This window comes from Melanerpes formicivorus, unplaced genomic scaffold (genome assembly GCF_026170545.1).
Source record: "Melanerpes formicivorus ecotype bairdi unplaced genomic scaffold, bMelFor1.0.p_v2 SCAF_28, whole genome shotgun sequence".
NCBI lineage: Eukaryota > Metazoa > Chordata > Aves > Piciformes > Picidae > Melanerpes > Melanerpes formicivorus.
The window spans coordinates 8,374,453-8,400,112 of record NW_027142380.1 but is presented as its reverse complement, the minus strand read 5'-3'; the positions used below and the strand labels follow the sequence as shown (position 1 = coordinate 8,400,112).

The 25,660-nt window shown below is 42.9% G+C and overlaps 1 protein-coding gene across 1 annotated transcript in view; it reads left to right on the top strand.

Annotated features, from left to right (window-relative positions):
• CNTN3 (contactin 3) overlaps positions 1 to 25,398 on the top strand; it is a 130,222-nt gene extending 104,824 nt beyond the window's left edge. The window contains exons 10-21 of the mRNA XM_068154378.1: positions 5,849 to 5,976; positions 7,439 to 7,614; positions 11,617 to 11,734; positions 12,815 to 12,973; positions 13,092 to 13,241; positions 13,993 to 14,063; positions 14,939 to 15,173; positions 15,353 to 15,468; positions 17,127 to 17,313; positions 21,006 to 21,118; positions 22,621 to 22,789; positions 23,389 to 25,398. Coding sequence (XP_068010479.1) covers positions 5,849 to 5,976; positions 7,439 to 7,614; positions 11,617 to 11,734; positions 12,815 to 12,973; positions 13,092 to 13,241; positions 13,993 to 14,063; positions 14,939 to 15,173; positions 15,353 to 15,468; positions 17,127 to 17,313; positions 21,006 to 21,118; positions 22,621 to 22,789; positions 23,389 to 23,489 — 1,723 coding nt within the window. The 3' untranslated portion in view covers positions 23,490 to 25,398. The remainder of the gene's footprint in view (positions 1 to 5,848; positions 5,977 to 7,438; positions 7,615 to 11,616; positions 11,735 to 12,814; positions 12,974 to 13,091; positions 13,242 to 13,992; positions 14,064 to 14,938; positions 15,174 to 15,352; positions 15,469 to 17,126; positions 17,314 to 21,005; positions 21,119 to 22,620; positions 22,790 to 23,388) is intronic.
• The last annotated feature ends 262 nt before the right edge of the window (positions 25,399 to 25,660 follow it).

The following is a 25,660-nucleotide window of genomic DNA, read 5'->3' as shown; positions in this document are numbered from 1 at the left end:
CCTGTATTTTTGGACACCCCACTGTGAGGAAACAGAATTAACAAAGGCAATAATGCTGAATCAATCTAAATGAAGTACACTCCGCTCCAGAGCAGAGCAGCAGTGTGATTCTTTGCAGAAAGCACTGGAGTTCATTACTGTCTGCCATGAATAATTGCAATTCATGGATTCCTTGCAGTTCTACAGTTCTTGCAGCTCAGGAAAGTGTTGCCAATTAGCAGGACATTTTTCAACCACTAACTGCATTTCTAATGTAGAAGGCTGGTGTGGGGGTGTCTTAATTGCAGGAAAAGGGAGGAATGAGTCTCCCAGAAGGGGGTAGTGCTGGTCACAGAGCTCCAGTGTGCTCATTGCCTAGGAGAAACAGGAGAAGCAGGATGATCTTAGTTACATTTGGAACTCAAATCTCTGGTAGGGATCAGGCTCACAGAGTGCTCCTTAGGAGAGATGGAGATTGAGTGTGAGACGGAGACAGACTTCCCCCCATTAGAGTTGCCATTTACTTGTAAAGAGCAAGAAGGAAATCAGTCTTCAAAGAGTGCAGCAAGTTATTTTGTCACCATAAATTAAACTAAACCAGGGTGGATTTGGATTTGACATGAGAAAGAAGCTTTGAGGAACCTGGTCTAGTGAGAGGTGTCCCTGCCCATGGCATGAGGGTTGGAACTAGATGATTTTCAAGCTCCTTTCCAATTCAAGCCATTCTATGAAATCAGTTCCTGTAAGGGCAGGTCTCTTACACCCATGTGGACAAACACACATACAGTTTCCTAAATCTATTTGCCCTTGACTAGTTAAAACCATATTCTTGTTGATGTTGGTAGATCTGCTGGTGCTATAGTGGAGTTCCTGAGGGTTGGTAGAGAATGGGGCCATTGTCACCTAAATAAGCATTCGAGTCTGTAGTCTTCTGAGGATGTGGCAGCACGTTCCACCAGCACTGTGGGATGGATGCCTTGGTACAGACCATGCTAGTTTACAGGATCACAGGATGTTAGGGGTTGGAAGGGATCTCAGAGATTGAGTCTAACCCCCCTGCCAGAGCAGGACCAGGGACTCTAGCACAGGTCTCACAGGAATGCATTCCACCAGCGCTGTAGTGTGAATCCCTTGGTGTAGACCATGCTAATTTTAATTGTACCTAAACTGGGAAGTCTTTTGAGAAGGCTAAGAGACCAAACGTGGCTTAGCATGAGGGTGGAACTACCCCTGAAATCAGCTGTAAAAGTGACATCACCTAAGGTGCAGCAACAGGGGCTGAGTCTCACTTTTAAGCAAATTCCCTTTTGAATAATAGGAAGGAGGCACAAATCCTCCATTACTTCAATGTATTCCCAGCCTTTGTTGTAAGAATATTTATGTTTAGCTGGAGGTACTGACCACACTCCTCCAGTAAAGGCTGACAGGTTCTCATTTTGACGGCACCGTTGCCTTCCTTCTTAATTTATTTGTAACTGGTGCTGTGTCCTCACAGTATGGAGATTGGGATAATGACTCAGTACATTTTAATTAAATGAGCTGAATATCATATGTCTTGTGGAGGGAAGAAAATGTAATTCAGCATGGATTCATGAGCTTGAGACTGAGAAATCACTCAGTGCTGAAAAATGCAATCTTGCTTCCTGGTAGATTTGCAAACTATGTCCTTTGGGGGGGTTATTATGTTTTTAATATTTTGACTAAAGGGAACTGGACAGAAAAGAGCAGTGAAATGCAGAGAAGTGAAAGCGCAGGGGGCACTGCAGAACACGCAGGAGGAAAGACAGGAAATAGGATTTCAGTTCATGAAGGGTTGAAGGAAGATGTGCTGCCCACCAGAATGCAGGAATGGACATTTGCAAGAAATAATTTGGGATGATGGAATGAGCAAAGGAATCAAGGTGAGAGGTTCTCCTCCCCTTCTGCTCTGCCCTGGTGAGGCCACATCTGGAATATTGTATCCAGTTCTGGGTCCTCAGTTCAAGAAGGACCTCAGGGAACTGCTTGAAAGAGTCCAGCACAGAACCACAAAGATGCCTAAGGCAGTGGAACATCTCCCTTGGGAGGAAAGGCTGAGGACGCTGGGGCTCTTGAGCTTGGAGCAGAGGAGCCTGAGGGGAGACCTCAGACACTGAAGGGCAGTGTCAGGAGGGTAGAGCCAGGCTCTGCTCAGGGATGTCCAATGACAGGACAAGGGGCAATGGGTGCAAGATGGAGCAGAGGAGGTTCCACATGAATGTAAGGAAAAACATTTTCACTGTGAGGGTGACAGAGCCCTGGAGCAGGCTGCCCAGAGAGGTTGTGCAGTCTCCTTCTCTGAAGACATTCAAAACCCACCTGGATGCATTCCTGTGTGACCTGCTCCAGGTGATCCTAGTCTGGCAGGTGGGTTACACTGGATGATCTTTTGAGGTCCCTTCCAAACCCTAGCATCCTGTGATCCTGAAGCTCTGTAGCCAGTTAATTGCCCTTCTCATTCTGTTGACCCCAGTCAAAAAGCATGGGCATGAGTTAAATCATCTGATGGGCTTAGATTATTTTTTAGTTGGAGTTTTTTATGTCATTCCTTTGGCTATTGAAAGAAAAGAATCTTCTCAAAGACTAATTTCCTGTAATTTTGCTGAAGAGTTAGCCAGAGATTATGGGTTTATTTTGTCAATGGTGCTTTGATCCGATGACCAGATAGGTTCTAAATTGATCTCCAGTCATGCAAGTGGAATGCATCTCTATTTTACAGGGCCAAAGGTTTCTGCCGTTTGCCAGTGCATCAGAAGTGTGCAGGTTGTTGAAAATGGAATTCACTTTGAAATTTGCTGGCCTTCAGCATAATGTGTTGGAGAAACACTTGCAGATAAAGGCAACGCCAAAGGATGTGTTATTTTTTTATGTTAGAGTTCCAGCTCGGTGCCTGGCAGCGGGCCAGCCACAGTGCACTTGTTTTATCACAGTGTCTGAATATCTAATCATTTTAAGCATGCTAAAAGCTTCAGTTTCTCTGTTTCAGCAGGAAGGGGCAGAGCTATTTCGGGGTTTAGTGTTCTCAGAGGTTGCACTGCATTTGCTGGTTTGTAATTGAAAAAGTGAAGCCTTTCTCTCTGTAATTTACCTGCAAAGATTTTCTTTTGTTTTGGCAATGGTTTGTTTTCTTTCTTTCTTTTCTTTATTTCTAGAATTGATTGGCTGATTTTATTTTTTTTTCTTTCAATTCGGGGGGGGGGGAAACCAACCCCACACACAACTCGATTCTTAATTATATTTCAGTTTTAATAAGCCTATTGCTTAATTATTGTAGGCAAGCTAGACTTGCAGCTAGCTCAGAGCACTCTAAACGGGATTCGTTTTAATTAAACAATAGACATTTTCGGGTTTGCCCCCTGATCCTATTGCTTTCCTTTGTCTGAGCTCAGGCTTTCTGAATGCTGTTGAGTTTTTATTTGGTTCTGCCTTTTCTTTTTCTCCTACTGGAAACTGGTTCAGAGCAGATGGTGCAACACAAACCTTTGCAAACTGCACAGAAAGCTGGGAAGTCCAACAACTCAATAGCTTGCTTGCAACCGTGGTGGATGCATTTTAACACTTTTCACATATAAAATGTATCAGTCCTGTCTTCAACATGTTTAAAATGCCTACAAATTGTATTGTAAGATTTAATTAATTACAGTTGTGCTAACTAATACGAAAGGTCTCCTTATCAGGGATGGTAGTGATAGAATCATAGAGTGGCTTAGGTTGGAAGGGACCTTAGAAATCATCTATTCCAACCTCCTATGGGCAGGGACACCTCTCAGCTAGGCTCTGTTTCTCAAACCCTCATCCAACCTGGCCTTGAACACCTCCAGGGAGGAGGCATCCACAACCTCCCTGGGCAACCTGTTCCAGAGTCTCACCACCCTCATACTGAAGATCTTCCTAAGATCCAGGATGAGGGGTAACAATTTCAAACTAGAAGTGGGGAGATTTACATTAGATATAAGGAAGAAATTCTTCATGGTGAGGGTGGTGAAGCACTGGGACAGGTTGTTCAAAGAAGCTGTGGATGCCTCCTCCCTGGAAGTGTTCAGGGCCAGGCTGGATGAGGCTTTAAGCAACCTGGTCTAGAGGAAGGTTTCCCTGCCCATTGCAGGGGGGTTGGATGATCTTTAAGATCACTTCCAACCCAAACCATTCTATGAGTCTTGTGAAGTGCAGCCAAATATTACTTGGATTTTTCCAAGAGATGTTCAGATGCCTCAGGGAGGTCACTTGTGCTGACACTGATGAAGCACCACCACCACCCCCCCCCCAGCCTCCCCCCAAACCTTCTTCAAACCACCACCACACTGTCTCAGGTACCATCTTTCCTCCAGATGTAAGCTGATTGAAGTGTCTATTTTAACTCTTTTCTCCCGCACAGAAGATGCTTTTGTCATTCTAACGAGATGATTTGCTATCACATACAATTTGCATCTGTTAACTCCATTGTTGCACCACCTTTGCCCAAAAGAAATGTCTGTCAGCTGCAGCCATGAGCACTGCAACACCTTCAAGAAAATGCAATAATTAAGAAAAACAATTGGAATTGGTGCTTATTTCTGGAGTGTGTTTTGTTGTAAAGAGATGAGTGGTATCAGTGCAGCTGTGGAAGGAATCCAGATTCCTGTTTTCAGACATTTCAAATGCAGTCTCTGCGCAGCTCTGAGGATTAGGTGAACTTGCTGCTAAGGGGAAGGAACAGCATAACTTCACAGCCACAACAGATTCACACCAGTGTGGTCTGTGCTTAGTGAACATGGTTATGGAGGATCAGAGAAGTTAAGGGTGAAGAATAAGATCAAACTCTAGAGCTGCATTCTGCTGCTCCTTATTTGCCAACTTAATTATTCACTGAAATAATGAATTCAGGCATATTGCTTAAACACAACCCCCCCAAAACACATCATAACACTGTATTATTTATCATGTAATGGCTATAAATAATTAATGACAGTGCAGTTTACTGAAGATTCTACCTTTTATGGCTCAACTTTTAGTTTTGCAATGCAGTTACATCTAAGGTGATGCACTCACCTGCTGTGTTTTAGCTGTGCCTGGCTGCAGTCCTAAAAGACTACAGATGCAGCTGGTGCAGAGCTTTCAGCCTTGCAGTGTCTTTCTTCAACCACCTACCATGGCACACGTGGGCTTTCATGTGAGGAACTGATCATGCTGAGCTGTCAGATACACTTCATGACTGCCAGAAGAGCAAGGAACCATGCTCAGGACAAACTTTGAGAAGAAAAGCAGTGATCCTAGTTTCCACCTAACACAGCAAACTTCTCCATTGCCTTTTTGTTGTATGTATTTAACTTTACTGAACTAAACCTAAGCTGGGGCAAGTGAAGATGGAGTGACACTAATTTGCCTGAAATATGTTTCAAAGAAACAAGAACAGAGATATATATTTAAGTAATTTTGCACTGAATGGAAGCAGGTTAATAATGAAGTACATGCAAGTGAGAAGGCAAAATCCTGGTGACTGCTATCTTCCCTTGCTCAGAAATGTTAAGGATCATGGCATTGGGTACCTTTTCAGTTGATACTTTGACAACTGTGATACTCTGGCACCTGTTACACTCGTGATGTTCACCTGGAGTGTTCATGTAGGCTTTTCCTCCCACACAAACATGTGTTTGCACACATACATGTCTTAAACAGTGCTTCTGCTGATGGCCAGAATTGTGGCTTCAAGATATGAGTTCGAGATGAGTTCAGATTTAGATTGTGTTGCCAGTGTATGGCCACAAATATTTCAAGCACACATTTGGATTGATCTAAGGTAAGAGTGTGAGTAGCAAAGTGCTTTCCCTACAAACCAATGCTGCAACTTTGTAAATCTCTTCATGATTTTTAGAATCACACTTTTGAAGGATGGTGGATTAAGAATAGCCAATGTGACCAAAGCTGATGCTGGAAGCTACATGTGCCTGGCAGCAAACCAGTTTGGAACAGCCACTGGCTCAACAAGCTTAATAGTTACAGGTAGGTGAGGTGAAACAGAGGGGTGTCTGTGAGGTGATGCAAAGTGAACTGCAAGCTCTGCAAGAGAAGTCTGTAATGATGTGGAGTCTGAGTTTGCCTACTGAAGAACTACTAAATGTGGTGGAAAGTAAAGGATGTGAGAAGTTGTGTGTTCGACAATACATAAAGCTAAAAGGGTATTTGCTATAGCTCTGTTATTAGTTGAGAGGAAAGAGACTCAGAGATTTTATGTCATTGATAAGGAAAACTCTCAGTTGTGAGGGAGTTATTGAACACTTCCTCCCTTCTCTCACTTAACTAAATCCTAAGTAACGCAGTTATGCTTTTAAGTTTGGAGATGTTTCTTATTTGTTGAGAAAAACAAAACAAAACAACACCACCACCCCCCCAACCAAGCAAACAAAACCCACATGGCCCTCAGGAAAGTATTTAAGGAAATTTTATATTCCAGTCCAAAATATATCTAGCCTTAAGGAATGACAGGCTCTTTGCTCATGGAAAAAAAGATGTGGTAGGGACTCCAGCTGCAGGAGCCTTCAGGGACTCCAGGGGCAGTAAAGTCTGAAGTCTTTCAGAAGTGAATTCTGTCCATGGTGGTTGTTAGATGGGCTCTTGCCCCTTCCTCTAAGTCATCCATTGCTAGCTGCTAAGACACTGGTCTGAAGTTGGTCTGAAGAATGTCTTTTCTCATGATCTTTTCTAAAGGAAGAGTATCTGAAAGGCTCTCCAAAGTCAGAATTATCTAATGCTACTGTGTTCCATATCCTAGAGAGCTCATAGATCCAAACAGAATTAGTTTGGTCAGTGAAGTAACAGCTGCACTTTGTCCATCTGTGCTCCTAAATGATTCATTTCCCTTTATATGGAAATAATAGAATTATATAGAAAGTAATTTCCAAGATTATATTTCAGTTTTACAATATTTACTTGCAACTTGTTTCCATTAATGTGATGCTGGAATAACAAGCAGCTGTTCTTACTGTTCTTGCTGCACTATTTCTGTTCTATATGATATATGGACCCAAATATCCAATGCCTTCTACCCTGTCTTGATTTCCTCTAGTTTCCCAATTTTATTAGCTGCTCCGCTCACTCCTACCTCTTAATCTTCCCAGTGGCTGCTGCTTACAGCTTCCTGCTCCAAAACCTGAGTGTTATTACTGAGAACCACACAGGCTCTTGAATTTCATTGTTGTGGGCTGCAGTGCACTTAGCTTGGTAAAGCACGTTGGCCTGTGCACAGCAGGTTAAAATATACCTTTTCAGGATCGAGTAGCTCCTGCTGGTAAATGTGCAAGGACAGAGTGGTCCAACAAGAGGGTCAGGCAGCAGCATTTATAGTCCAGCTGCATAGTCTGGAGTGACAGCCAGTAATTAGATTTGAAGAACGTGGTAGAATATTCGTGGCAAGCAAAGCTCAGCAATACAGAGATCCAATAACTGATACTTCTGCTCTCAACAGAGCCAACAAGGATTACTTTGGCACCTTCCAACATGGATGTCACTGTGGGAGAAAGTGTTGTGTTGCCTTGCCAGGTTCAGCATGATCCTATACTGGACATCAGCTTCACCTGGTACTTCAATGGAACACTCGCAGACTTCAAGAAAGATGCTTCCCATTTTGAGAAGGTTGGAGGGGTAAGTGGCAAATATCTTCACTTGCCTTATGCGGCACAGACAACCTTATTTATTTTTTCCTTTTTCAACATGCTAAAATTAGGATGCTGCTTCTCTTCTGAGCATGTACCATTTGCATCTGTCTTGGTGGGAAACCATTCACTGAGCTAGCTTGCTGCCCATAACCCACTGTACAGGCACCTTGTAGCTTAGACCTGAAGCCATGCAAGTTCCCAGCTCTTTTTTTGCATCTGGCCCCACGTGACTTTTTTTTTCAAAGACTGAGGAACTTGGCCCAGACTTCATAACCCCCAGCCTAAAGCCAAAGAGAAAATCTCATCTTCCCTTGTTTTTCCTCCACTTGCCTCACAATGTATGCCTCAACATCCTGCCTGAGCCTCCCTGGGTGAGAAGCCATACATCTCATTAAATATTTCCTATGTGGGATGCGGAGATGCTGCTGGGGGGTGTGTGGTGGCATCACTGGTGCCTTCTAATCAAAACATGAGATGTAAAGCAATGGGACAGATGCAGGATCTATCAGGAGAATGAAATCAATTACAGCAAAAGAGCTCATTACAGAGCAAGCCACAGCCAAGTGATGACAAAACAAGCAGCTGAGCATCGGTGTGAAACTGGCCATTAGAACCCTTCATAAAGGTTCTTTTTGCATATTCTTGCCAGATCTCCTGCTCTGGAGGAATAGCTGCGGGTTAGACACTGCTGCCTGTGAAACTGTGACACTTCACTACCTAACTTGCTTCTTTTTCTTGCTTGTAAAACCTTGAAAGATTTAGCATTTAATCAGTAGGCACCAAACACGGGGATTGTACTGCAGTTTGCAGTTGATTAAATAGAAGTGCATGTGGAGATGATGAGATTTCCTTGCAGGAGCCATGAGATATTCATATATCATGTGCATGTTCACAGAAATGTTTTGAGGATTACAAACTGACCATCTGTCAAGCTGTAATGGGAATGCTCTGATTTCATAGCCCGTTACCTTCTAGGATTGCTACATGGGCTTTATTTGTTTAGAAATATTTCCCCCCAGCTGTACTCAGGTTGTATATACAAACACTAATATTAGAAAGGAACTGTTAAAACCAGACCAGAACCTGAATCTGACAGTTGGCTTCATTAAGGCTTTGTAAGCTGATAGGAAAATGTAATTTTCTCACTAAAAAAAAATCCAGCTTTTTGCAGAGCCAAACCCAGGCCTAATTCCAAATCAAAGCCTGCTTTAGGTGCTTCGATTGTTTCCTTTTGTCTCATTTCATTTTATTTTATTATTTTCTTTCATTTTATTTATTTGATTTTATTTATTTTATTTAATTATTTTGTTGCATTATTTATTTAATTTCTTTTTGCCACTGGGGGTTGAAAAAAGGCATCAAAAAGTAGTTTTGCACCACAAATTCTCCAGTGATGCTGGATACAGATCCAGAGTGTGAGCATTGCCTAACTCAGAACCCTGTATCTAGAGCATTTGACTTGGCAATTTGTCCTAAGGGACAGAACAGAACTGGGGGGGGGGGGGTGTGTGTGTGTGTGTTGGAAAGTAGCCATTTAAGGGTTGGGGTGTTTTTAAAGTTTAATTTGTGTACAGAGGGATTGAAGCTCATTAGCACAAAACTGAATGAGTTACTGAGAAACCCAGGACAAGAGTTTTATGAAGCTTATATCACATTACAGTCAATGAAATAATTTGATGGGGCATGGTGAGTGAACATAAATACAGAATCATTTTGGTTGGAGAAGAACTTTAAGATCCAGTACAACAATTCTCTAACTCTACCACGTCTGGTGCTAGGCCATGTCCCTCATCTCTGTGTCTTTTAAACACCTCCAGTAAAGTGGATTCAACCACCTCCCTGGGGAGCCTGTTCCAGGCTTTGAGAACCCTTTCAGTGAAGAAGTTTGAAGAAGTTTCTTCTAAGATCCGACCTAAATCTCCCCTGGTGCAACTTGAGGTTATTTCCTCTCTGTGCTATCACTTGTTACATGGGAGAAGAGACCAACACCTCCTTTCAAGGGGTTGCAGAGAGTAAGAGGGTCTCCCATCAGCTCTCTTTATGTTCCTTCTTTGCATATTCTAAGCCTTCCAATGGCTGCAGTGTGTGTGGGTTTTTAAATACCCGTGCACAAACAATTTTCTTGGTCACAAACATGGCAAAAGCAAAGTAACTTTTCACCAGATAGTTTTCTGTGTAGTGACATCTTGGAAGTCCCTGTCGCACGTGCCTGAGGTGTCCAACATGTAGTAGTTAGTGGGAATGTTATGGGACCACCACCTGGTCTTCCAGATGGTTAGAAAAATGCAGGATGTAACAGTGTCTTCCTGCTCTCTTGTGTGTTATGCAGATGATATATCCAAAGAGCAGAGCACACCAAGCAGATTCCCACAGTTTGAACAGATTGCCTCTAAACTGTTTGGGGTGTCACCTGCTCTCCGAGCACAGCAATGGCTCAGGGTGTTATCCAGTCAGGAGAAGCAAAAGCAACTTCAGCAGCTGCACGGACAACTCAGTCTTTGTGTGCTGTGTAGCATGGAGAAAGGAAGATGATCTTCTGTCACCTGGCCTTGTCCACGCTGACAAGGATTTAATTTGGCTAGGCAAGAATGTAGATACTGCTGCTGGCCTGCAGAGCCATGGGGGCGTCATCTGCTTGGGAGCTTTTTGCTGCTGCAGGTTTCTGTGTTTTCCCCACTGCTTTGGGATTCTTCCCCAAAACAGCCACAAATCATTCAAGTGCAGTGTTAATATTTTGGTGGGGTCTATGTCAAGTAAAATCATTCTGTTCAACAGGCCTCGTGGTCAAGATGCTTTAAATTTAGTTTGCTGAAACAAGTTTGTGTAGAGCATGATTTGGTTGTGAGTGTGCACTGCTGCTGCTGGTCATTCCCTGAATATCCATTTGCAAACAGCAGATGGATTTTGGATGGATTTTAGATTGCCTTCATCTCATGTATGGTAGACAGTCAGCACTGAGTTGTGCTGCAACCCAAAGCTTTCTGTGAATCTCCTGATCTCTGCTTTCACCAGGCAGAGAAGGGAATCAGGCTTGATTGCTTTCAGTTTGTGTTGCATAAAGAATTCAAACATCCTCATGCTGAAATAATGGGGGTGAGCATCGAAAGGTTGCTATTTTTTTCCCAGTACTAAAATAAACTCCAGAATTGTCTCTTACATTTTCTCCCAAACTGTTGTACACCCCAGAATCAGTCCTGTGGCCAGAGTAGCTGAAGATAACCACCAGATAGGGTTCTGTCCTCCAATGAATTTCTGCTTCTCCTGAAAACTTTTAGAAAATGGAAAACTTCTACAAATAAAAATCTGATTGAGAGATTTTTCACCTGGAAAATATGTCGTGACCTTGGGTTAATGCAGTAATTCAGCTGGCACAAGGAGGAAATGTCTGAAGTGACACTGACTACCAAAGGTCTTGGAAATGTGGAAAACAAATACCAGGAGCCCTAATGTGGTAGGAAGTTATCACAGCTGTCACTCAAGTTTTATGGCTGTTTCCCTTGATTCAGAAGATGATATGAGAGAGACAATGGGGGAGAAAAATGGTTAAAGGCCATAAACCCTGCATTTTTCTCTTAGGATTTTGAGATAACTGCTTGGTCACAAGGCACTGACTCGCTCCATGGTTCCTAGCAGCAGTCAGGAGGCACATTCCCAGCATGAGCTAACCTTATTGCGGCTTACTTCTCCTGGAAAAGAGGGGCACTACCTCATGAGGTGCTGAGGGTTTAGCACCAGAATTGGTAGAGAATGGTTGGACTCAACGATCTTAAAGGTCTTTTCCAACCAAACCAATTCTCTGATTCTGTGTTTATTAGGAAGATGCTGAGAGACAGCTGCATGGAGCAGCTGAGGGGCTGGCCTTGCTGCCCTGCCAGCGCCATCTTTAACAACTTTCTCTTGACTTTTTTGGTTGCTTTCATTTACAAATATTGCTATTAAACACCAAGATAGTAATGTTTATGTTAATAAGAACTTTGTATTTCGACAGAGTGCAGCAGGGGATTTAATGATTAGAAACATCCAGCTGAAACACAGTGGAAAGTACGTTTGCATGGTGAAGACGGAAGTGGATAGCGTAGCATCGGCAGCAGACCTTATCGTACGAGGTACCTTTCAGCTTCCCTTCCCATGAATCACGTTCTCTAACATTTTTATATTGTAGATTACAGAAACAACTGATGGTTGTAGATTACAGAAACAATTCATGACTTGCATTAAGTGATGAATGACCGTGACTGGAATTATTCCATTCTGCCTTGCAGTTAGGGAGACTTTCAGCTCAATTTTCGGACGAAGTCTAATTTTTCCCGGAGAAATTAAGAGCTGGAGGATGTAATATTGACGTCACAGCTTTTCTGCCTGTGACAATCCTTCAAGTCAGTGATGAGAGGGAACTTGGTACTGGCAGCTGTGACAGAGCGGCGAGCTGATGCCTCTGCAAACTGAACAGTTAGGGTTGGTGACGCTGGAGTCCTTCTGTGAAATGGGCAATGGCTGCCAGAGCCTGGGAAAGGCTTTGCTCCAGGGACACACTGGAGTTTGCAGCATATAGTGCAGGATTATTCCCTTTTTTTCAGAGCTGGAATGCTGGTGCTTAAGCCAGAACTGTAGCTTTCCAGCTATATATAATGCAAGAGAGAAGCTTTGATCTAGGAAAGCACATTATGAGATCAACACTTATTTGATGTAGTTTAAAATACTCCAGATATTTACTAATTGTCAATGTGCTGTTAAGGTATTTCAACCCCTTTGCTGGTGCTGAAGACACAAAACCCTGCTGCTCAGGGTGCTGATCACATGTTGTGCTGAAGAATTGCTACAGTGCATTGTACAGTAGAACAGCTGTAGCTGAAAAAGCTAGCAGAGTGCAGCAGTGTGTTAGTGGGTTACAAAAGGACATTGAGGACTAAAGTAAAAGGCACTGGAGTGATCAAGGGATCACACTGAACAAAGGCCCTTGGAATAAAAACCAAAACCCTGTCACCTGTGCTGCAGTTCAGAGTGGTTCTGAGTTAGATGTTCAGAGTTTAGTGAATGTAAAACAGTAATTCCAAGTGTTCTCATGCCAGGCTGAATTGTTTTCTTCCTCCCACAGTACTGATAAAGTGGGGATCCAGGCTGCTGTGTTAGAGCTTTCCAGGGTACTGCCTTTACAAAATGCTGTATATTTTTCAATCTGATTCCAGGCTCACCTGGGCCCCCTGAACATGTGAAAGTGGATGAAATTACTGACACCACAGCACAGATCTCCTGGCAAGAAGGCACAGATAATCACAGCCCAGTAACCACTTACACCATACAAGCAAGGACGCCCTTCTCAGTTGGCTGGCAGCGAGTTACAACAGGTAGAACACAATTCTTGTTACAGGCTCTGTTGAATTGTTCTTGACCAGGGACACCATGTTCTTACTTTATGGTTTTTGTGGGTTTTTTTGTTTTATTTTCTTCTTTCTTTTTAAATAGTTCCAGATGTGATTGATGGAAAAACTTTCACAACCACCGTTGTGGATTTAAATCCTTGGGTGGAATATGAATTTCGTGTGGTTGCCAATAACAAAATAGGAGGTGGAGAACCTAGTTTACCCTCAGAAAAAGTAAGAACTGAAGAGGCAGGTTAGTGGGTTCTTCTATTTGCTTTTATTTTAAGAATCTTGAATGTTTGTTAAAAAAAAAAAAGAGTGTTCATATCCGTGGCTCTGAGCAAACAATCCTGGAATACCCATGGAGTATAAAAGCCTGTCACCAATTCGTGATTTTTCCGTTTAGCTGTGGACAGTTTGTGGTGCATTATTGAGCACCACAGAGGCATGACATCTAAATACCTTTAAACTGTATTTAGCATGCCAAAGTCTGCCAGCTCAGGCAGTGCTGCAGAGTCTGGATGTATTGATGGATGGGAAAAGGTTAATTTTGACAGGGTATTTTCATTCCCAGTGTTTGATCAGTGTACAGCTCCCATGTAACAAGCATGCGGCTCGGAAGAAGACATCAATTAAAACCCCAGGAGGTCCCGGGGAGTAAGGCCATTGCCCAAGACATCTGCATAAGTTAACTCTGCTGCTAAAAATATGAAACATGCCTCCAGTTTTTACATGCATTAGCTTGCATGTTTCAGACTGCAAGCTAGTGAGGGTCCTCAGGCACTCAGAAAAACATCAGCCTGCCCCAGTGATGGGCAGCAGCAAGGTGTGGGATAGGGCTGTGTCTTTCCAGGACTGCCCACCCTGCCTCAAAAAGCATTTCCATTGGTTTGCAAAAGCAGTATGAATACAACCAAGTCAGCTGCAGAGCAGGAGGATAACATGATGTGTTGTGGTCTCTTGTATCTGCACTGTGTAGACAGCTGTGCATTTCCTTTCCGCAGTTCCTGAAATCCCCCCATCTGAAGTCAGTGGGGGAGGAGGCAGCAGGTCTGAACTGGTCATAACATGGGATGTAAGTTTCCTGGCAAGCAATTTTCTTCAGAGAATGATTGTTTTCATTCAAACTCCTTAAAAAATTAATTTCCTTGGCTGCAGCAGCTTCTCATCTGGGATGTATATGTGCTTGGTAATAGTCTGTGGTGTCAGCTCTGCACGTTTGCCTTCCCCCTCCTGCTTCCCTGTGTTACTGTGCTGGATGGCAAGCAGTGGGGAGCTTCGTTAGTGTGTCTGAGATTGCTTCTCAAACAAATGTGGAGGCTAAAAAAGGGAGGAGGAGAATGGGGGGAAGAGAAAGGGGAGTTGCTCAAAGGTTGAGCCAAAGAATTATGCTATTCAGAGCAAATTTGCCTTCCTACCATTAACTCTGGATGCACATTCTAGCCAGTGCCAACAATCAGACACCGCTTTGTTAGGTGTCCCCTTTTTAATGAGGTAAAAAATGTTAACATTCTTTTGCTAACACTGCTCTGTGTGGCTATCTAATCATAATCACAGCAGAGCATGGTGTAAGCCATTTTACAAAGGTAGTATTGGATTCTGGAAGAGCTGAGTAAGCAATTATTCATTTTTTATGAATTATGGATTGTGAAAGTAAAGGGGGAAAAAAAAGGCATTTCCTGAAGAGTCTTAAAGCAGTATACTCAGTGAAAAATAAGGGAAGTACCTGAAGGTTACTCTCTTCTTGAAGTGCAAACCTTAAAGTAAGTTCAAAGGAGCACGTTTTGCTCTGCTGGTCCAGAGTTAATTCACTGGTGGAACAATACCAAAAGCAGTACCAGAACCTGGTTACAATCATGTCTGTTAGTCTGTGGGTGCTTTCTTCCTGCAAAGCATGTGCAGTGCTGTGTGTAGCATCACAGACTTTGTCATCTGTTGCTTTTCTTACAGCCCATCCCCGAAGAATTACAAAATGGAGAAGGCTTTGGCTATGTTGTTGCTTTCCGCCCCTCTGGCACCACGACTTGGATACAGACTGTGGTCACCTCTCCTGACACACCACGATATGTCTTTAGGAATGAAAGCATCTTGCCCTTTTCACCATATGAAGTCAAAGTTGGGGTCTATAACAACAAAGGAGAAGGGCCATTTAGTTCAGTAACTACAGTGTTTTCAGCAGAAGAAGGTATGTGGCTGAGGTACCTCAAGACCGAGTGAGTTACCTCCAGATATTTACATGAGGTGTTTCATCAGACAATGTAACAAGCAGGCAGTAGAAATGAGATCACTTGGAACATGGACATGTTTTGATCTTCAGTCACCAGTGCTGCTGACCATCTCTCATTTACTGATTTCCCAACACAGAGCCAAGCACAGCACCTTCTGGTGTGTCTGCAACAAGTCTGTCATCCTCGGTCATCGAAGTCTCCTGGACAGCCATTCCCTGGAAGATGAGTAGTGGAAGGTTACTGGGCTATGAGGTAAGCTCTTTGAATGTATAGTACCACTGGTAAGGGGCTGTGAGCCACAAGGGTCATGCAGGCTGCAGGACAGCAGTGCACCTCTGTGCAGGAGAGGCAGATAAGCAGAGTCCTTCTCACACAAACCAACCAAGCAGTGTGCTCTGACCTGCAAAAAGTGGATTTTATTTTGCTGTTTATCTCCTTCCTGGAAGAAGTGGCCTTGCCTGTTTGAAGTGCCTGCTGCTAGGACCCTGTGTCTTCCTAACTGGCCCCTCTTTGCTTCTCCTTTGAGTTTTTGTTGGTTGGTTTTGCGGGGGTGGGTGGTTTGTTTGGAGTTGGTTGGTTGGGTTGGGGTTTTTTTGTTGGTTGGCTGGTTGGGATTTTTTGGCTCCTCTTGTAAAGCACCAAGTGCTGGGTAAATGCAGCTTGCTTTCTTCCTGCCCCATCTACACCCAGAAGGAGGCTACTTTCTATGTGCCAGGTTCTACACATTGGCCACAACAACCCCATGCAGTGCTACAGGCTGGTGTCAGAGTGGCTGGAGAGTGGCCAGGCAGAAAGGGACCTGGGGGTGCTGGTTGACAGTATGAGCCAGCAGTGTGCCCAGGAGGCCAAGAAGGCCAATGGCATCCTGGCCTGCATCAGGAACAGTGTGGCCAGCAGGAGCAGGGAAGTCATTGTGCCCCTGTATTCAGCACTGGTTAGGCCACACCTTGAGTCCTGTGTCCAGTTCTGAGCCCCTCAGTTTAGGAAAGATGTTGAGTTGCTGGAAGGTGTCCAGAAGAGGGCAACAAAGCTGGGGAGGGGTCTGGAGCACAGCCCTGTGAGGAGAGGCTGAGGGAGCTGGGGTTGCTTAGCCTGGAGAAGAGGAAGCTCAGGGGAGACCTTCTTGCTCTCTACAACTCCCTGAAGAGAGGTTGTAGCCAGGTGGGGGTTGGTCTCTTCTCCCAGGCAGCCAGCACCAGAACAAGAGGACACAGTCTCAAACTGTGCCAGGGGAGGTTTAGGCTGGATGTTAGGAAGAAGTTCTTCATAGAAAGAGAGATTGGCCATTGGGATGTGCTGCCCAGAGAGGTGGTGGAGTCACCATCACTGGAGGTGTTTAAGAAGGGACTTGATGAGGCCATTGGTGCCATGGTTTGACTGATTAGATGGTGTTGGGTGATAGGTTGGACTTGATGATCTCGAAGGTCTTTTCCATCCTGGTTAATTCTAGTCTAGTCTAGTCTAAAATAAAGAACACAGAACAAAATTCTGCTTTGCTGATAGCCATGTGTCTAACAGTGCTTCCAAACTGTCACTTTTTCAGCACTGCTTTTACTCACAAAAGAACTGTTTTATAAGGGACAGTTATTCTAGGTTTAACTTGCTTTTTTAGATGAGGTGATGGTTTTGCTCTTGTCATCTTTTAATTTAAGCAAGATCTAATATTTCAGTTTCCATTTTCCTACAGTCACAGTAAATAGAGCAGCAAGTGTGAAAAGCAAATGGATAAGAATCATTATAGCTATCTTTTTTTTTTTTACATAGTAAACTTATTTTTGGATCCTGAATGTAGTTTCACCTTTCTCACTTGAGAACAAATAAAAGGCACTTAAAGGAGTCAAATGCAGTGCTGTGGGTGAACACTCTATTCCAAGCATGGTTTTTGAATGGTTTGGTTTTCTATCTACTAGGTTAGGTACTGGAACAATGGTGGAAAAGAAGAATCTTCAAACAGAGTAAAAGCTGCAGGGAATGAGACATCAGTAAGAATAACTGGTTTGAAGAGCAACTTAGCATACTACACAGCTGTCCGTGCTTATAACAGTGCTGGAGCAGGTCCCTTCAGTGCCACAGTGAATGCTACCACAAAAAAGACACGTAAGTAGCTTGAATTTCAAGTGGGGAGAGCTGTAAGTGTGTGTTAGTGCTTGCAGGGAAATGAAAACAGGCACCTTCCTGGGGACCACAATCTGCATAACTCCTGAATTCTCTCACAGGCCAGGGGACTCACACAGATCTTCCATTTTCTACCCTCTGCTGCTTTTAGCAGGATAAGTAAGTGAAACCCGGCTGTGCTAGTGAAGCTGAAGATAGATCTCTAATTTCTGCACAGACTCTTTTATTATTCTTCTAGTGGCTGGAAGAATGTGAAAGGAACAATTCCTGTTATTTGGAAGGCCAAAGCCAGACTTGTTGAATTTTTCAGGGTTTTGTAACATATTTGTAAGTTCTCTAGGGCACGGCGTTTGAAATGCAGTGATCCTCATCCCATTCATGCAAAACAATCCTTCATGTCCATTGTTTCCCCTTGAACAAATTGCACAAGAGGCCACTTTACTATTAAAAAGGAGAAATTAAGCTGGGGAACAGCTTGTCAAAGGCTGCACTAATTTGTCTACAAATGGAAATATTTTTAGCGTGCTCGTGCATTGTACTGCAACTCAGAATTAGGGTCATCAATCTCCAAGTATTTCTGTCACAGTCACAAGAATGTACAATTAAATCTGTCTGAAAGGTCAAATTCTCTGGAAGAGTCATTAACATCCTGCTTCCAAAAGCAGTCACATCATCAATATTACAAAACAAGGCAGTTTATCAGAAATGATTATATGCAGCAGTGAGTGGCAGCCTGTCGCTGAGGACCAAACCAACACAGATGAACTTACATTTGCTGGACTTTAAATATATTCTATGCATAGTCACCATGAATTGGCTGAGCTGAACTAACTCACTGCCTGTAGCCTGTGCCTGACATGATGAGAAGCTCTCTCTAATTAATCATCTCTCTGGCTGCTCACTCAAGGTCGTGCCAGTCTGGTCAGTGATATTCCACGAAAGAGACCTGGACAAGCACCTGATCCCACTGCTATGAACAGGAGCTGGATCAGGCCCTTAGTCAAGATAAGATCACTGCTACTGGAGTAATTAAAAAGAAAAATTAATTGCTTTATGTCCACAGGTCTTGCTGGTGAATAAAGAGAGCAAAAACTGCAGTACAGTATGATGTCAGTCTGAAGGATTTTGCTAACTGCTAATTGAATTGACTAAGATAAATAATTCTCTGTACTGCTGCAGTAGAATCTGATTTTTCATTCAAATGTCTGATTTTTAATCAATGCCAATTTCTACCTTAACCTGAATATTGGTGATTGATGTGTTTTTCACTGAGAAGGATTCCTGTGCACACTGCATTTACATTCACCCCACATGATTTACAAGATACTTCTCAGGGACTGTTTGCTACATCAAAGCAAACAAATACCTAAGGTCAGCTGGCAGTATATTTCAATATTGAAAACTCAGTGTTTATCTTAGACCATTAAAGTATCTTTGCTCTTATAATTGAAATCAACAGTCACATTCCCAGCCCAAAATAAGAAGCATAGCTTAGTTCTGTAAAATCAATCACAGAATCACAGAATGCCTTAGGTTGGAAGGGACCTCAGAGATCATCTACTCCAACCTCCCTGCCATGGGCAGGGATGCCTCTCAACTAGACTTAGCTGCTCAAGGCTTTATCCAGCCTGGCCTTGAACACCCCCAGGGAGGAGGCATCCACAACCTCCCTGGGCAACCTATTCCAGAGTCTCACCACCCTCATATTGAAGAACTTCTTCCTAAGGTCCAGTCTAAACTACTCTCCCTCAGCTTCAAACCATTCCCCCTTGTCCTGTCACTAGACACCCTTATGAAAAGTCTCGCTTCCGCCTTCCTGTAGGATCCCTTCAGGTAATGCAAGGCAGCACTAAGGTCTCCCAAGAGTCTTCTCTTCATGCTCTACAACCCCAGCTCCCTCAGCCTATCCTCACAGCAGAGGTGTCTCAGCCCTTGGATCATCTTTGTGGCCTCCTCTGGACTCCCTCCAATAGCTCTCTGTCCTTATTCTGGGGACACAAGAACTGAACACTATGGAAAATGGCAGGCAATTGAGGAAGACTTGCCTACATTTATAAAAGAAGATGTTACACTTATTTCTTATTTAGAAGGTCTTAAACTACAAGAAAATGTTCCATCCATCAATTCTAAGCACTAGAGTATGTGACCAGGCATCTGTGGAGCCTCAGAGAAATCCACGTAGCTTTGTGCATGCTTAGCAGTGGGCACGTACTTAGGTGAGATGGTGGTGGTGGTGGTTCAGGATCTGACCTATTACAGATTATGTTCTGCAGTTCTGAAGATTGGAGATTAGTGGAGATTTTGGTATGTGAAGTGAATTGGAGCCTACTGAATCACTTCCAAAAGTCAAGTGGTAGATAGAGGCTTATGGGGGTTTTAGCTATAATTACTCTTCATTTTTTCAGCTGTCATATTAATATGTTGTTGTGGATTTAAAAGAATGACTCATTTCTTTTGAAACTCAGCTTTAATATCTCAGTGTGGAAACTGTTCAGATATGCTGCAATACTTAATTCTCAGGAGTAAAACAATCTCCTCTTACATTTACACATAGGGGCTTATTAGTGTATCAGGTTAAATCCTATTTAGTATATAGAGCAGGGCAGATGCTGCCAAATATATACCTGCAAGTGGTTACTTGACTTCAGAATCATTCTTTTAAGTCTCACTCTCAGATTTTACGTTTTGTGTGTCCGCTTTTTGTTACGAAGTATAACCAGGAGGGGGTTGATCTGACTGCTCATGTAAAGGAGGTAGGGAGCTACCTGTGTGAGAGAGTTTGAAAATAAGAGTGTTTAAAAGCCCTGTCAGTGTTTACTACTGAAACCTTCAGCATCAAAGCATGGTGTAGTCCACCTAAGCAGCAGTTGCCTCCACTAGGTGACAGCAACAGTAAATTGTTTTCCCTAACACATTTAGAAAAGATTTTAATCATTGATTGTGTCACTGTGTGACCCACTTTCTAGCAAACCAACATGAGGCATCTTAAAAGGTTTGTCCTTACCTTTTCCTTGCCTGTAAGCTCGGCAGCTCAAGGTACATTGAAGTGGACAGCCAAAAGCATGCTACTGCTTTTGAAACTAACAGTCTGAGATTGTTAATGAACAAAACCCCCAATAGATTTACTTGGCCATAGCACACTGTTGTTCCAGCTGCAGGGACAGAAGTGGTACGGACGGTGTTTCTGACTCACAGCTCGAGTTAGAAGAGCAGCACAAACCTGTCAAGTATTTTTTCCCATTACAAAGATGCTAATCAGCACAGTGTGTGGATTTGAATAGTCACTAAGACTAGGTTTGTCTAACAAACACACAGCCTGTTGTGTAGTATTTGCTTAGTCCTGGCAGGATACTAAAACTAGAAACTGTCTGTTACCATCATTAGAATTTGTACTAACTGCTCACTCATGTCCTAAGATCTGTGCTTTTGTCTGGCTGTATTTATGGAAAGACATCACCAGGTAGTAGAACTTCAGAAATAACATTTTGTACCATTCTATTTTTCCTTCTTTTTTCCCACTTCAGTCTCGGAACCATAAAGTGTACAAAAGAGGCTGCCTTTCAGTTGCTTTGCATCTGACATGTAATGACAGGCAATTACCTGAGCTATTATTTCCTACTGTTGTATAAATCACTAATGCCAATTTAAGTCATGCTTTTGTTATGTATTTGAAGCACCCAGTCAACCCCCGGGAAACCTTGTGTGGAATGTCACCAACTCCAGAGTAATCCTCAACTGGGAGGAAGTAAGAGCGATGGAGAATGAGTCAGAGGTCACTGGGTACAAGGTAAGGGAAAACAGACCAGAAAAATACCTGAAAGCAATCCTCTCTTTGCTTTGTCTTGTCTGTTTGCAAGGCAGGAGTTCACAGGGTGCATGATACCACCTCTGAATCATTTCAGTAGTGCCTCCTTTGGACAGAAATTAGATCATATTCTAACAGTGTCTCACAACCTGTGGTGCTTTAACCATTAATGTCCAGTAAATGCCTTCTCCTCCTCATGCAGGCAAAGCCAGGAGCTGCAGGCACTGCTGCTAGCTCGTGGGATCACATTTACCCAGATGTGTAATAGTTGGATGTTGTAACATATCTAACAACACTCATTATAACTCTGTAACACTTCCCCAACTGTGTAACAGCTTAAAAGAACCCAATTAACCTAAGATATAGCTGATGGGTGCAGTTTATAAATAGTTATTAATACCATCTATATCAAACTGATATCCTTAAATCTTACTCTTCTTACCTGCTGAGGGACATGCTCATTGCCTTGATAGCAGTTAGATTGCTGCATCTACTCCAATTCTGATCAGCACACACAAATGTACAAGTATTTCAGTGTGTCAGGTATCTTAAGTGTGTTTAGGAGAATAGCTGAGGCTGTTCCTGATGAGCTGCAGAAGCTTGATCACACATGATATATTCCTGCATAAAAGATTTATGCTGAAAATCTGACTACTCAGTGTTCTGAGTATACTGGCATGAAATACCTGTTTATAGCTTAGATAAAGCCATCCAGTTCCATCGATGGTAGCTGACCTAAAAACACACCATGCAGAGTTTCACACTGCTTGCTGCCTCCCACACCACTTCCAGGTTCCCCTGTGGACAGCAAACATTGCTGAGGGTAAGCTGAATTTTGATAAAGATGCTTAATTTTACCGAAGTAAAGCACTTGTGGGGGCTGGGTTTATCCCAGAAGGCAAGGGCCTTAACAGAACTTAGTTTGAACTCAGGAGTTCATCAAGCCTTCAGGAACAAAGGGAGGCTGATGTTGCTCTTAAATCCTTCCTGCCTGATCATACTGAGCAGCAGGCTGTGAAGTTCAGGGAAGGCTCCTGCTCCTTAAAACAGGGGATGCCAAATGCAGTTCAGTTTCATGGCAAGATAATCACTGAGCACCTGCAGAGCATCTTCCAAGCACAAGCTGTAATTTTGATTACTTTACTCCTTCCCAAACTATGTATTGGCATAAGCTGATCTAGGTAATGACAGATTCCAAATGGTGGGATAATTTCTAGAACAATACAGCATCAAGATACTTAACAGATTCCATTATTCATGTGTGATCATTACACATCATGACATTTTAGATTAAAGCTGCAGTAAGAGAGTGATTGATGTTACCTTCCTCCTTTTAATGCAATTCTGCCCCCTAATATTAACCCAAAATCAGATCTTTCCTCTCGTGCCATCCTTTTAAAGTCTGAAACCTTGTTTCTAAGAAACACAGGAACTGCTGCTCAGTGTGAGCAATGTCACACTGCAGCTCTTGGCTCCCGTTGCAGGTTTTGTACAGGACCAGCAGCCAGCCCAGTATGAACGTGCTGAGCACGGACAAGACAACTGCTGAACTTCTGCTGCAGTCTAATGAAGATTACATCATTGAAGTGAAAGCAACAACTGATGGTGGAGATGGCACCAGCAGTGAGCAGATCCTGATTCCCAGGCTAGCTAGTAAGTTAAAGCTGAATCACCATTATTTTATCACATGCTTATAGAGTGTCCCTTGCCAATGCCAGCACCTCCTTCATGCTGGTCATGGTATAGAGAGACAGCTCTCTGCCTTGGTGTAGAGAGTCATTATAAATCTACAGCTGACACCCTGCAGATGTCACAGCTTCTCTTTATAGGAAATGAGTCCTTACTGATGGGGGGGGGGGGTAAGAGAAGTAATAGTGTGTGTTGTATGGTAAAAAAAAAGCTAATCAAAAGAAAAGCAATTAACAGTCTTCATGCCCTCATGCATGGCAAACTTCATTCTCTTGAACTGGTACATTACCAGCAAAATTGGTATGAAAAAGATCGGATTGGTTTTGTACACTTTTCCTCCTTTTTTTCCCCCCCACTATTACCTTGAAAGTCAAGAGCATTCATACAGCTCAGCCTTTTGCAGCTAGAAAACATTCACTGTCTTTTTGCATGTTTTCCTTGCTTGTCAGAAAGAAAACTTTACAGCCCTTTTTGCTTAGCATGTAGGAAGAGCAGTCATTTATATTTTTTTTGGCACAGCAGACAGGCATGAATTTAATCCTGACCTTTTTCATTTGTCACAGGTATGGATGCAAGAGGTTCTGGTCCATCAGTCTTGAGTATCTTCAGTGTATCCAGCTTCTTGCCAACAATATTTTCCTTGACTCTTAACTCTGTGTTGTGATGATGCTTTTTTTTTGTTCGTTTGCTGGGGGAAAAAGAAGGAAAAAAAAGAGCAAGCATCTGTTACTCCAGAGAAGTGCTGGGGGTTTCAAGAAATCTGCAGTGGTTAATGCATGTTTTTTTTTCCTCTATCCTGATGTGTTTTTAAATTCTTTATATTTCACTGTAGGTTGAAGTAAAACTATCCTGTAAAGTTTAGCAAATCCTTTAAAAAGGAATCCAGAATGCCTTAATACTTGAACCAAAGGAGTTTACATATGACGTCCTTCAGCTACAATGTGACAGACAGAGAGCAATGGCACCATGATCAGAGCAAGGAGGAAGAGCTCAGTGACAAACCCCATTTTGCAGTGACACTCAATCATTTGGGGTGTGTTGTTCTGATGTCAGGACAACATCAGAGCTGTGGTTTTTCAGTCACTTGGTAACATGCTGACCAAGAGGCTGTCCTTAAGACACTGTCATAATCCAATAGGTTTGGATCACTTTTCTTACTGCCATTTATAGAAATTAGTCTAAATCTAGCAAGAAATCAGAGAGGAAAGGTAGAGAGCAGTGCCACTATGGATATTAGTCCAGGTTGGACTGTCCCAGAGGCAGGCTTCCACTACTACCCTTCAGAATAGAGCTGTGTTTCAAAGGTGGCTCTGTTTGATCACAGTGTATATTCACACACCTTCTGCAACACCCAACCCTCCTCTTCAGCAAGACATTTTGAACTTGATTTCCTTATGTACCCACCTTACATTTCTTATTCCTCATTCATAACCAAATTCTCCCACCTTCCTTCAGGATCATTCTGTTGCCCTTCTCTGAACTCCTGTCAGTGTTTCACTAACAAAAGTGCCCAGCTGCAAGCATTGAGATGCAGTTGCACCACGGCCTTATGAAAAGGGACTACCACCACCTCCCCACCTTGTGATGTGGTGCTTCCAAATATGCAGCCCAAATTATCTTGCTCTGTCTGTAAGATCATCCCTCATTCAGTGTTACATTCATAACTCCCCTCCCACTGCTCTTGAACCAATTCAAAACTTACTTCACCTGCTCTGGCACTCTCATGCACCCCACTACTGCTAAGTTGCTGGCAATACTATAGGTTAGAAGAAAAGATAAACACATAAAGACGCTTCAGGCTTGCTGTCACAGAGAAATCTGTTTTCTTTCACAGCAATACATTAAAAATCCATTAAACCTGGTGCATTTGACATCTCTAGTTGTGAATTTAGTCCACTCAGCCAATCCAATCAATGTAGAGAGCTGCCTCCATCCATGGTAGTGTTCACGTGACATAAAGCAAACCCTTTTAAAGAGTTTGGTTTTCCTTTCACAGCATTATTCCACCACAGACAACAAAAGGAGAGAACCAGGATTAATGAAATTAGGGTAGCACTGTAAACAAAAACACAAACCCACAAAACTTTGGATATGCATTCAAATAGCAAATCACCTTCTCAGTATCACATCCAGATGGACATCCGTGCTAAGTGTTGAAGTAAGCAGGCTCTGTATATACTGTACATACCTAGTTATAAATGGCTAGTTGCTTTTCAATGTGGCTAACCAGTGATGTTTGCAGACACTTGCAAATGGGGGGTGGGGGAGGGATGGAAAACCAGGTGTTACTAGTTGGTATCTAGTTATGTTCCATGCAACAAAGGGTGACTCTTTCTAGTCTCATCTCACACCATTCTAGTCCCTGTCCCTGTATTGCCATTTCCATGTGATTCCATTGTCCTCTTTAATTTCTAGTTATATATCTCCATGAGATATGTGCCCAGTACCTTGTTTCATATTGAAAAGTTTGAAATTTATCCTTAAACTTCCAGCTGTGTGTGTATCCTATGGTTATCTGTATGCATTTTTTTCTATTACTCTAATAAAATATTTATTACATTGAGGGAGAGCAGAACATTGCAGAGTATTACTGCTTGGTCCTATTAGAGATTTGCACACATGGGGATTCACTGCAGCTACAAACGGTGCTTACTGTGTCTCCTGACCTTTCTGTGCTGACTGCTCAATAGATCTCCATCATATCTGCACTAAGTGGCACTTGGGGTAGGAGTGGTTTCCCTCTCAGTGGTTCTGCTGCTGAAAGATTACAATCCCACCCCACCTACCCAGACCTGTTTACACAGAACACAGGGCAGGAGGGTGAAGAGGAGCAAG